General features: G+C 39.0%; 2 protein-coding genes across 7 annotated transcripts in view; one reads left to right on the top strand and one right to left on the bottom strand.

The window, feature by feature from the left end:
- LOC137995496 (DNA ligase 1-like) overlaps nt 1-12,500 on the top strand; it is a 461,965-nt gene that overhangs the window by 192,337 nt on the left and 257,128 nt on the right. The window lies entirely within an intron of this gene.
- LOC137993604 (protein NLRC3-like) overlaps nt 1-12,500 on the bottom strand; it is a 43,178-nt gene that overhangs the window by 16,692 nt on the left and 13,986 nt on the right. For 5 of the 6 annotated variants that reach the window (XM_068839778.1, XM_068839785.1, XM_068839591.1 and 2 more), the window contains 5 exons: nt 10,236-10,322; nt 8,680-9,312; nt 7,872-7,958; nt 5,206-5,286; nt 780-3,876 (listed from right to left, as the gene is read on the bottom strand). In XM_068839778.1, the coding sequence (XP_068695879.1) occupies nt 780-3,876; nt 5,206-5,286; nt 7,872-7,958; nt 8,680-9,312; nt 10,236-10,322 (3,985 nt within the window). Of the gene's footprint in view, nt 3,877-5,205; nt 5,287-7,871; nt 7,959-8,679; nt 9,313-10,235; nt 10,323-12,500 lie in introns of all 6 variants that reach the window. The other variant, XM_068839794.1, reaches the window with a different exon arrangement.

Genomic DNA, 12,500 nt, shown 5'->3' with positions numbered 1-12,500 from the left:
CCTAATACCCTCGCTGCGCTTGTTACGCTGGACAGAGCCTTAGAAAGGAATTTATCACCCGACTCTGGGAGAATAATTGATTTAAACCCAAGAGTGCGTTCGATTGACCCTATTCCGGAATAAGAATACGTGGAGTGATGTTTTAAAATGGTATGTCTGGCGTTTTGAGGCAACAAGGATAATATACACATGTTTAAAGTAGCATTGAGCAGATGTTTTACAATAGAAACATATTTGGAGTCTCAGTATTGCACTGGAACTAGCTTGCAATGGAGGTTAATACGGAGAAATATATTAAACACTTATGACTGGTCCCGAGGGAAACAGTTAGTTTTGTTTCCCGAGAATCTCAATGTTTCCCCGAGGCGCAGCCGAGGGAAACATTCAGATTCGAGGGAAAAAAATTAAATCATTAAGTGATTTGTCATATAGCACAGAAAGAGAAAAACGTGCAACGGAAACAGCAAAGGCGGTCGTTGGTCAACATTTGCGGGTCACAGTGCACTGTTACCCTCTCACGTCATAGAGTGTGCAATGTTGCCCGCTCGGAGACTTTTGGCAGGCAACAGTTTTATCGTTAGATGTCATGTGATCTCGAGGTAACCAATAAGAGCGCGCGCTGTCGGGAAAAAATTCCAGCTCAATAACAATAAAAAGTATTTGCATTTGAAAAGATTTCCCCGCATGAGCCTCCATTGCAAGCCAGTTCCAGTCCAATACGGAGAATACGAATATGGTCTATTTTAATAAGAATCTTCGCAAAAACGAAGGATTTTTACCTTTTATTCCATGTATTCTTCTCCTGGAATACGGTCAATCGAGGATCACAAAGTATAATCAAGCATGTGTTGACTTTGAGAGCCTCACAAAGGGATTCAGTGCCAGCGGCATCGATTTTGGTTCTCCTCAAATCCAAAAAAGTCAAACATGTATTGACTTTGAGAGCCTCAGAAAGGGATTCAACGCCAGCGGCATCAATTTTGGTGCAACTCAAATCCAAAGTAGTCAAGCATGTGTTGACTTTGAGAGCCTCAGAAAGGGATTCAGCGCCAGCGGCATCGATTTTGGTTCTCCTCAACTCCAAAGTAGTCAAACATGTGTTGACTTTGAGAGCCTCAGAAAGGGATTCAACGCCAGCGGCATCAATTTTGGTGAAACTCAAATCCAAAGTAGTCAAGCATGTGTTGACTTTGAGAGCCTCAGAAAGGGATTCAAAGCCAGCGGCATCAATTTTGTTGTAACTCAAATCCAAAGTAGTCAAACATGTATTGACATTGAGAGCCTCAGAAAGGGATACAACAGCGGCATCAATTTCGATGCAACTCAAATGCAAAGTAGTCAAGCATGTGTTGACTTTGAGAGCCTCAGAAAGGGATTCAACGCCAGCGGCATCAATTTTGGTGCAACTCAAATCCAAAGCAGTCAAACTTGTGTTGACTTTGAGAGCCTCAGAAAGGCATTCAGCGCCAGCGGCATCTATTGAGTTGTTCCCCAAATCCAAAGTAGTCAAGCATGTGTTGACTTTGAGAGCCTCAGAAAGGGCTTCAGCGCCAGCGGCATCGATTTTGTTCTCCCTCAACTTCAAAGTAGTCAAGCATGTGTTGACTTTGAGAGCCTCAAAAAGGGATACAGCGCCAGCGGCATCAATTTTGTTCTGACTCAGATTCAAAGTAGTCAAGCATGTGTTGACTTTGAGAGCCTCAGAAAGGGATTCAGCGACATCGGCATCGATTTTGTTCTTCCTCAAATTCAAAGTAGTCAAGCATGTGTTGACTTTGAGAGCCTCAAAAAGGGATTCAGCGCCAGCGGTATCAATTTCGTTGTCCCTCAAATTCAAAGTAGTCAAGCATGTGTTGACTTTGAGAGCCTCAAAAAGGGATTCAGCGACACCGGCATCGATTTTGTTCTTCCTCAAATTCAAAGTAGTCAAGCATGTGTTGATTTCGAGAGCCTCAAAAAGGGATTTAGCGCCAGCGGTATCAATTTCGTTGTCCCTCAAATTCAAAGTAGTCAAGCATGTGTTGACTTTGAGAGCCTCATAAAGGGATTCAGCGGCAGCGGCATCGATTTTGTTCTCCCTCAAATTCAAAGTAGTCAAGCATGTGTTGACTTTGAGAGCCTCAAAAAGGGATTCAGCGCCAGCGCCATCTATGAGGTCGTCTCTTAAATCCAAAGTAGTCAAGCATGTGTTGAATTTGAGAGCCTCAGAAAGGAATTCAGCGCCAGCGGAACCAATATCGCTGTTTCTCAAATGCAAAGTAGTCAAGCATGTGTTGACTTTGAGAGCCTCAGAAAGGAATTGAGCCTCATCGGAATCAATCTCGTTTCTGAAATCCAAAGTAGTCAAGCATGTGTTGACTTTGAGAATTTCACAAAAAAGGTTCACATGATGGAATTTAATATGCACGGCGAGATCCTTAACAAGAAAGTTCTGTCCAAAGGTCTGAAGTAACTTAGACTGAAGGTTCTCTCCATGACATTTGCATTCCAATATACTATCAAGTGCTAACTCTAAAATTTCTTCTCTGTAATTCTCCAATCCCATATTGGACGAACTTGCAAGCTCTGCTATGCTTTTTACCAACGAAACTGTCATCTCCTCCGATCTTGCGGACAAAATACCACTCATGAATAAAAACAATTGTTTCAGTTCATTTATGTTCCTTACATCGGTCACTACTGATTTACAATCTGTGTCTCCATCAAGGATCTGATAAGCAAGATAAAAGCCAGCAAAGAACTCTTGAAAAGTCTTGTGAAGAAAGCAAAAGCGCGAGGATGGTTTCCTCTTGCTGCAACCGGTCTGGATCGAAAGAAACCCAAACTTGATCAAATTACTGGAACTGCCTTTAAATTCATTCTCGTCGAAAAACAACTCTCCTTTACGTAAAGACTGCAACGCCATGCATCCCAACTGCACCAGGTCATCCTTGTAAATTTCCAGTAGGTCAGCATCACTGCCACTCGATGATCGATTTCTCTTTTCATATCTTAACAAAACACATCGCGCAATTTCTGTGTACAACTGTGTCCTTTCCGGTGGAAGTACACCCTTAAAATCTTCACAAAGGATGCAAAGTAAAGCTGTATTAAGAGGATTCTGTGTCAGCAGCATTAAGTCTCTCCCTGCAGAGCTGTCAAGATTAAGATGTTCAAGTAGCTCTTCTGCCAAGTGCTCCATGCCTTTAAAGTACTTAAGAATGTAGCTCTTTGCGTCTTCAAAAGTAAATCCGATAATCTCCCACAGGGTGTCACAGGACCACCTTACCCTCTTACCAGCTTCATGGCGTGATGCGATAACAATGTGGAAATTGGGTAACACTTTACTCTCCAGAAGGTCATTGTACATGTCAACTTTACTGGAATCCACTTCATCAAGTCCATCAAGCACTAACAGAACCTTGGATTGATTTTCTCGAATGAACTTGAAGAACCATGCCTTGTCTTCTTCGTCAATATCAAGAGGAAGAATTTGGTCATCAATGGCCTCCCAAATATCAGTTTTGATGTCACGACACCTTAAAAGCAATAGAACGTCAATCTCGGGAAAAGACTTGTCCCATTCTTCTCGTTTCATTGCCCAATCATATGCCAGTTTCTGACAATAGGTCGTCTTTCCCATGCCTGGGTCTCCTTCAATTAAAACAGTCCGTGGCTTTGCACACTCCTTGTGTCCTCTAAAGATAGCTGTCATGTTGGTTATTTCATCAGTCAATGTTCCCCTTGTCTTTTCTTTGCCTAAAATCTTTAGCTTGGTAAAAATGTCATCTAGATGAAAGCTGAAGTCATCAAGCCATGGAACAGGAAAAATACTTTTTTCACGAGTACTGTAGAGCTGACGGACCCTTTCTATAATATTGGCAGAATGTGGTAATTCTGCAAAAGACAAACATAATTTTCAAAAAGGTGTTGGCTGTAGTGTTTTTTTCGCTTCAACCTTGACCTTACTGTGTTCTTAGTTTTGACACCACGGAAGGTCCCATATTTAGCAATATTTCAAAACAAATGTCACTAAGTAATGGTCACTTTTTGTCACAAAAGCAAGATGTTTTTCCCGAAAATGTAGTTTGTTAGTAACGCAAATTACTTACCAAACCCTACATTATCAAATGGTGAAATACTTATTTACTTTTCAACACAAGATATCATGTCTTAAGAAAAAAGTTGTAACGACAGGTCAAGTGGCCACTCCAAAAACCACACAATTCTCTCAAGCAGTCTTTATCATATAATATTCTCCCTATCATTAACTGTAATTTGTAGTATTAATGAAGGATATTACATGGCCGCGCGGGGATACGAATTTTATCTTCGAGTGAACAAGGGAGAGATACTTTCAGCACGAGAAGATAAAATTCGTATCCCCAAGAGGCCATGTTATGTTCTGTTTATTATATAGATGTTGATGAAATGTCTAGATTTAAAACAACTCCTTTTACTCATTTTCGAAATGATGAAAAAGTGGTCACCAACCGCTAAAACACGCATGTTGTGTAACATGGAACAAGATATCAAAGTTATGAATAAGGTAAAATTTTACAATAAAAATGTCAATGTAGTAGAGAAGAATTTTATTAAAGCACGAAAGTATCTTACAATGAAGAAGAAGCTCGCGTTTTATTGGCTAATCGTGTTCGTTACCACGACGACACCTATATTCTCACATGTGAAAGATAAAAATGATATGCATATTGCGCGCGGTGAAGATATGATTTTTTAGTAAAAGGAGAAATCCTGGTATTTCATCAGTATCTATATAATAAATGGGGAATAACACACATATCTCCGGAATGAAAATATATGCTTTAATAGTTTAACTGCAAAAAAAATTCCGCTATCCACTTAAGCAACTTCCAGACCCTACTTACTTTATTTTATATTATATTATTTTTGCCATTGTATATTGGATTTACAGACTATAAATAGATACCAGAAAAAGAAATTTAATGGTGAGGAAACCTAATAAAAACCATTGAGGCTTGTAAGCTTAGTTTCACTCACATAAAAATTCAGATGGGCATGAATTTAAGAAAGATACAAAATACTTATCTGGAATTGCATTTTTGAGTTTCTTTCTGAAGGATACCGGAGATGCAAAGCCAGTTATATCAATAGAGAGGGAGACGAAAAGGAGGGAAGATGAAAGGAGTTTGCTTGCGTTGTGTTGTAGCCTGACAATTTCTTTCAGTGATTAGAATTTATTACCTTGATCATGCTGACTGTGTGTGCTGCTTCCTGCAGCTGCTGAGAGAACACCAGCACAGCTTGCTTCTGGATGCACAGGGTCTATTGTAAAATAACCAACACAGTCCGCTGTCACGTTAATAACAAAAGAAACAGCAAGAATTTTATTGGCACTGTCAAAGACAAATAATTTAAATTAGATTAACAAATTAGAAACTAGACAGAAAGAAGAACCCTTTATGACACAGCTGACTGAGAAGAGAATGGAACTATGCTAAATTAGGAAATTGATCACCTAAAATAAACTATAATAATATTTAGAGATGTACAGCTGTATTCGAAAACATAGTACAAGTGCTGAAAAATCAAAGACAACACACATCAGAAAGCAAACCAAGTAAGTAGATCAGTATTAAAATTGGACAAATAACTAGGACTTTGACAATAATACCTGTAATTATAAACTGAAACAGTGGGTAAGTTGGTATATTGAAAGTTGGAGAGAAAATCATTTCATATCAATAGTACAAGGTTTTCATTATCGTTTATCAGAGAAATACAGTAAATACCAAACTTAATCAGCACAAAAAACATCCCAAGATAGTATGTCGCAAATGTAGGCCATGCACAAAAACCTTATAGAGCATTAACTGATAGATGTTTCCCAAGAATACAAATACTTTCAATAAGTCAAACATGGTTGCTAATAATAATAAATAAAGATGGGTGAAGATAAAATTTACATTTTGATGACACGCATTGTATTTTATAGCCTTCTTGTGCAGCATACTCTTGCTTAATAAATTCATTGCAATTGTGTATTGACCAAGACAAGGGAAAAGTGACATTTCCAGACTTAAAACCTTGAAAGTATTTCCTTGCAGTCAGAGCCAGTCAAATACGACACATACACTGTTGCCGCTAGGTTGTTGAAATTTTTTGGGAATAAAAAAGAGTCATTATTGGCAAAAATATTACATACTTCTCACAGACGTGATCATTAATTTTGGCAAAATCCGATCATTCATGCACCAGTTTGTAAATCAGATGTTATTTCAATAGTGAGAAAAGTATTTTCTAGAGGTTGAACTAGAATAAGTGTATTGTCTTATCGATTATCACATCTCACAGGTGTAAAATCACAGTGAGCATGAAAATTAATGGTGGTAGACATTGAAAGTGTTCCTAATTACCTGGTTAAGTAAGTGTCTTCTTGCAAACAATTTAAGTGGGAAATCATACAGTGATTGGGTGCTTTAATGCTTTAAACCCGGTTTACACGACAGAAATTTTTTGGCACGGCTTGGGTGAAATTGGCACGAGTCCCAAAAAAAAAAATTGACTCGGATAAAATTTGCAGTGTAAACAACCTGTCAGTACCAAATTTCATCCGCGCTCACCCAAAATTGTTACCCGTGCTGGGACCTTCGGCGAGGTAGCCCGAGCACGGGTGAAAATGGTACGGGTGCTGAAAAAATAGGCACGGTTCAGATAGAACAAGTAGTGTAAACACTTTAAAGGGCCAAATTTGAGCCTTAATTCATATAGGCTAGCATTTTTTTTGCGTTTATTTCAAGATGGCTTCTCATTCTCTACCAAAATCATGCGGACGTTCTTGATTATAATTGAACTGCGCATGTCTACAAGAGAGGTTTCCCGGGCCCTCACCAGGCCCAAAAATACGGTAAAAATGGTGTAGTGTAAACAAAGTTTGCCGAGCTCTTTTTAGGCACCCGTGCCAATTTTACACGAGCCGTGCCAAAAATTTTCTGTAGTGTAAACCGGGCTTTAGTCTTAAAGTTAATCTGATTACTGTTTCTATTGTAAAGCTGTCAAAATAATTAGACTTAACAACAAGGAGTACATGTAATTTTTCATCCTCTGTGGTCAGCAGTGATTACAAATAGACACGTGCCGCAGGATCTAATGAACTTTTGAAACCAATGAGCATGACGAATCAAAATACATTGTATTGTCATTCAAAGCCATTTTGGTATTTTCAATGGCGTCTTGGGATTTCTTTATTGGTGTTCCCTCACCTGCCCCTCCCTCTCTCTCCCCACTGATTTTATCAGTGTGATTGCTGCTCACTCTCTACCCCTGGTGTGTGGGGGTTTATTGCATTTTGCTAGATTTCCGGGGTTCCTAGCCATGAGCGCCTTTTCCCTCTAGAAGCTCTTTGCTGCTAGACATTTCTGGCAGCCATTACCTACAGTACACACAGTTGGCAATTCACAGTAATCAGCAGCAATCCTATGAGTGTCATGAAACTAACATAAAGATAAACCACCAACGAAAAGGATCACTCACATATCAATTCCACCATGCCAATGGCTTAAAAAGAACAAAACCAAAAACAACTTACACACAATTCCACGTGCAGACAACGACTAATAAAAAGGGCGTGCGAAAAAATGAAACACAACACCCCCTTTAACTGCAAACAAAATACCCAAAGAAATCAAAATTTAATGATGTCACGCAAAAATAGTAACGCAACTGTAACAATAATTACAGGCTATATCTGGATAAGATTTCACCAAAACAAATTTTTCAGCTGCATGTGGTCAACTCCAGTTTGATTATTGTGGACACTAATCCTCTCTTGATTAGTTTTATCACACAAAATCCACTTTCCACTTAAGTAATTTCAAGAAATCTTTCAGTGATTTGTATGAAGTAGTTACCTTGTTCATGATGAGTGTGTGTGCTGCTTCCTGTAGCTGCTGCTGCTGAAACAACATCACCACAGCCTGCTTCTGGCTGCACACAATCTATTGTAAAATAATCCATACGGTCTGCTATTACAGTGTAGGTTAATAAAAAAACAACAAGAATTTAATTGGCACTATCAAATACAAAGAGAAATCAATTAACATTTAGAAAATATTAATTAAAATGAAATTGCATAATTGCTGCATAACCGACTTTTCTTGCCACATAATGAAACTTGAAAGTGGTCCATAATTTCCCAATTTTTATCGAACCCTATCAGAAGCCCTGTTTATTATAAAGCAGTCAAATTAGACTTAACAACAAGGAACAGTTGTCCATCCTTGATGGTCAGCAGTGATTATTAATAGACATATATGCCCCTGGATCTTGTGAAGTTTTGAAACCAATATGCATGATTGTGTTTCAAAAGGATTCATTGGCATTATGGGGAATGTTTATCAGTGTTCTTCCACCCTCCTGGCTGCCTCGTTTGATTCATCTTATCAGTGTTAATTTATTGGCTACTCACGCACTCCCTTCCCCTTGTGGGTAAGATGCCAGGGTTTCCCAGGCATGAGAGCCCTTTCCATCTAGAACCTGGCTGCCACTAGACATTTAAGGCACCCAACCTACACTATGCCATGCAGCTTGTAATTGATGGTAATGAGCTAAGAAAGTTATTGCTTTTAGTAGTTTATTTCTTTTTCAACAGAAGACGCAAATCGCTCAAAATGCTGTTGTAACAACACCCTAGTAAGGTTTTACCCCCAAAAAACCAACCTGCATCTCCAGAAGTCTTCATTTTACACTCCCACTTATTCAGTTTGTCCTTGATTCTGTTGTCACTATCTTTCCACTGCTTCAGAAGTTCTTTGAAATGTCTGTCATCAAATGGATCCATTTCTTCTTTCTCTACTTTACAAATGGCATCTTTAAATTCAGCTCCACCCAATCCCACCAACGTTTTATGGATCTGTTTTCTGAATTTCCAGAATTCTCCATCACTAACAGAGGCCTCTTTGGCATGGGCCGATACTGCATTGACACAATACTTCAAACGTACAATGTGAGACTCACAGCTGTTGTCAGAGGAATGGGGAAGTAGATCCCAGCCAGTGGCTGGAGGATTTAGGTTACAGATTGTCCTCAGAAGCACAATCAAGAGAGAATTGTCAAAGCCAGTGGATGATACTGAAGAGCATTCAACTGGATACAATTTACTCCACTGCTCTTCATTGAGGATTCCTTCTTTTCGAAGAGACCGAAGCTTAGAGTGCACAGGCTCACGTTGCAAGGCACTGAAAAGGTCTTGTGGATAAATTAGTCCATCAAACACATCCCTCAACACTTGTGAGCCAAGCCTGACCAGAAGGCAACATAACAGTGTGTACTTAGTTTTTCCATCAACAGCACCTGAAACAAGTGTCAGAAAAGACCTCTAGGGCATCATTCTCGTTACTTGAAGGGCCATCATTGTGATGACCTTACTTAAGGTGACTTCGCTTCAGTTTTCAGGATTTTCTACAAATAACATTTGTTACTTTCATTTGAAAGTTTAACCTCTTATGGGATGACATGACTACAGCCCTGTCTTCCGATCCCAGACAGCAAGACAGCTCAGTAATAGACTAGTTTGCCACCCACAGGTTATGGATTCAAATCGTGTTCCACCTGAATTTTTTCAGGCTTTACTTTTTTACTGTTCTAGTAATTTTCATAACTGTGATGTGCTTCTGCAGTTCAAATGTGTGTGTTTCATGTTTAGTCCAATTATATCTTCTTCATGCTCAACAGTCAGCAGCCACTTTTTTTTTTTTCAACACAAGACACCAGTCCTTCAAAAATACTAGTAGTTGTAACAGCTAGCACGCTACAGTTGTAAGTTTTCGCTTAAGGTTAAGGTTATGCTTAAGGTTCTTACTTTTACGTCAACGCTCTGGTTTACGGGTATTCAAAGCTACAGCTACATGGAACAGACGAAAGTTGAAACAGACGTTGTTCGAATCACACGGATCGAACTGGTGAGACTCTAGCTTAGAAGGCCGCGCACTAACTGAGCTACGGCTTCATAGCAAAACATGGCAAATTTTGGGTGGAATTTTTAGAGTGGCATTTTCTTTAAAAAAATATACAGTGCATTTAGAGACATAATAATTACAGGCTATATCTGGATAAGATTTGACCAAAACCGATTTTTGAGCTGCATGTGGTCAACTCCAGTTTGATTATTGTGGACACTAATCCTCTCTTGATTAGTTTTATCACACAAAATCCACTTTCCACTTAACCAACTTCAAGACATCTTTCAGTGATCTGTATGAAGTAGTTACATGTACCTTGTTCATGATGAGTGTGTGTGCTGCTTCCTGTAGCTGCTGCTTCTGAAACCACATCAGCACAGCTTGCTTCTGGTTGCACACAATCTACATTGTAAAATAATCAACACGGTCATCTGCTGTTAGGTTAATTAAAAAAGCAACAGCAAGAATTTAATTGGTGCTATCAAATACAAAGAGAAATCAATTAACATTTAGAAAATATTAATTAAAATGAAATTGCATAATTGCTGCATAATAGACTTTTCTTGCCGCATGATGAGACTTGAAAGTGGTACGTAATTTCGTAATTTTTTTCACACCCTATCAGAAGCCCCCTTTATTGTAAAGCAGTCAAATCAGCCTTAACAAAGAGCAGTTGTCCATCCTTGATGGTCAGCAGTGATTATTAATAGACATATGTGAGATAATATGCCCCTGGATCTTGTGAGGTTTGAAACCAATGTGCATGATTGAAACATGTTGTATTGTCATTCATAGTGACATTCATACATGTAGTTCCCTATGGGAACATTGGAACCCACAAATGACCAGCTCCCAACGTCAGTGGCTTCACAGCTCAGTTGGTTAGAGCGTCACACTGGTGTTGCGAGGTCACGGGTTCAAACCCCATTGAAGTCCTCAATTTTTTAGGCTTCTTTACGCAATTGCAAAAATTGCATTCAGAACTGTGAGGATCATAGCTTTACTTGATTAAAAAGTTTCATAGGCATTTTGCAAAATGTTATCAGTGTTCTTCAACCCTCCTGGCTGCCTCGTTTGACTGATCTTATCACTGTTAATTTATTGGCTACTCACGCACTCTCTTCCCTTTGTGCATGGATTGCCAGGGTTTCCCAGGCATGAGAGCCCTTTCCTTCTAGAAGCTGGCTGCCACTAAACATTTCAGGCACCCAACCTACACTGTATGCCATGCAGCTGGTAATTGATGGTGATAAACAACTAGGGCAACTAAGAAAATTACTGCTTTTACTTTATTTATTTTTCAACAGAAGACATCAATCCTTCAAAATGCTCTTGTAACATCAGCCAGTCAGGGCGTGAAATTGCGCCTAATAAGGGCACCAATGCAACTAAACTTTTTACTTTGGTGACTAAATCCTGAAAGGTAGTCGCCCAATTGGTGACTATAATGCTTTGTCATACCTTACGTAGAGATATTATAATAGTGAATAAAGAAGATTTTCAAAGATGAATGTGCGGCAAACTTCCTTATTAAGTTTGTTTGCAAAACGCAGCACATGCATCTCTCACATCAAAAACTCTAGATGACATATTGGATTTAGGTGAGCTTGAACGTTGTATGTTACTCAACCTAGTGTCCACTTCGTAGCACGTGCAAATTTTGCGGGCTAATCTTTCATCACATCTGGCAACCACATTCCGCGGTGTTGAGTTTGTACATTTAAATTTAAAATGAATGAGGAAAGTATTGGAATGTGTGGAAAGTGATTCTAATGATCTGTTTAATCAGTTAAATAATCACGACAGCAGTTACTGGAAGAAGATATTTTGGCATTTGCTTGTACATTGGATGACAAATATGCTGAACAAAAAGAGTTCATAAGACGTCTTCAATTCAACGCCCACGTGGGTCTGCCAGCAGAAGAAATAGCAATGGCATTGAATCCTGAAGAGCTGCCTTTGCAGCCAAACTAACTCTTTTGCGAAACATTGTTTTTTTCCGGCCTGTAAAACTATGTTTGGCGATGTCCCTGAATGATAACAATCACTATAGACCATGCAGCCACCAAGTTCATGTTGTAAACATTCCTTTGTTGTCTTTAAAGTAGTAAGTGTTTTTCTTCATACTGTATTATGAAGAACAATCATTTATTAGTAGCGAAATGAAGCATGAATGAAAGGACAACTTTTATTGTAAGAAGACTTTTCCTTCCATTTGTTGGAAAAATGCTTATTGACTTATTATTTATTACTTAACATCTTTTTTCAACGATGTAATGGCTAGGTATTGAACGTGGGTAAATTAATTTTGTTTAACAAAAATTTGGTTTTATCAACGGAGTTGATAACGTAAATTGGCCACCGTACAGAGATTCTAAAAGCTGACGTTTCGAGCGTTAGCCCTTCGTCAGAGCGAAGATTGGATTCGATTCGCTCGCTTGGATTGGATTCGCTCTGACGAAGGGCTAACGCTCGAAACGTCAGCTTTTAGAATCTCTGTACGGTGGCCAATTTACGTTTTCAACTACGTTGATAAAACCAAATTTTTGTATCCTACTTCCCCACCGACGCAGCACCACA

Source organism: Montipora foliosa, chromosome 1 (assembly GCF_036669935.1).
Source record: "Montipora foliosa isolate CH-2021 chromosome 1, ASM3666993v2, whole genome shotgun sequence".
NCBI lineage: Eukaryota > Metazoa > Cnidaria > Anthozoa > Scleractinia > Acroporidae > Montipora > Montipora foliosa.
This window is presented reverse-complemented; position numbering and strand designations above follow the sequence as displayed.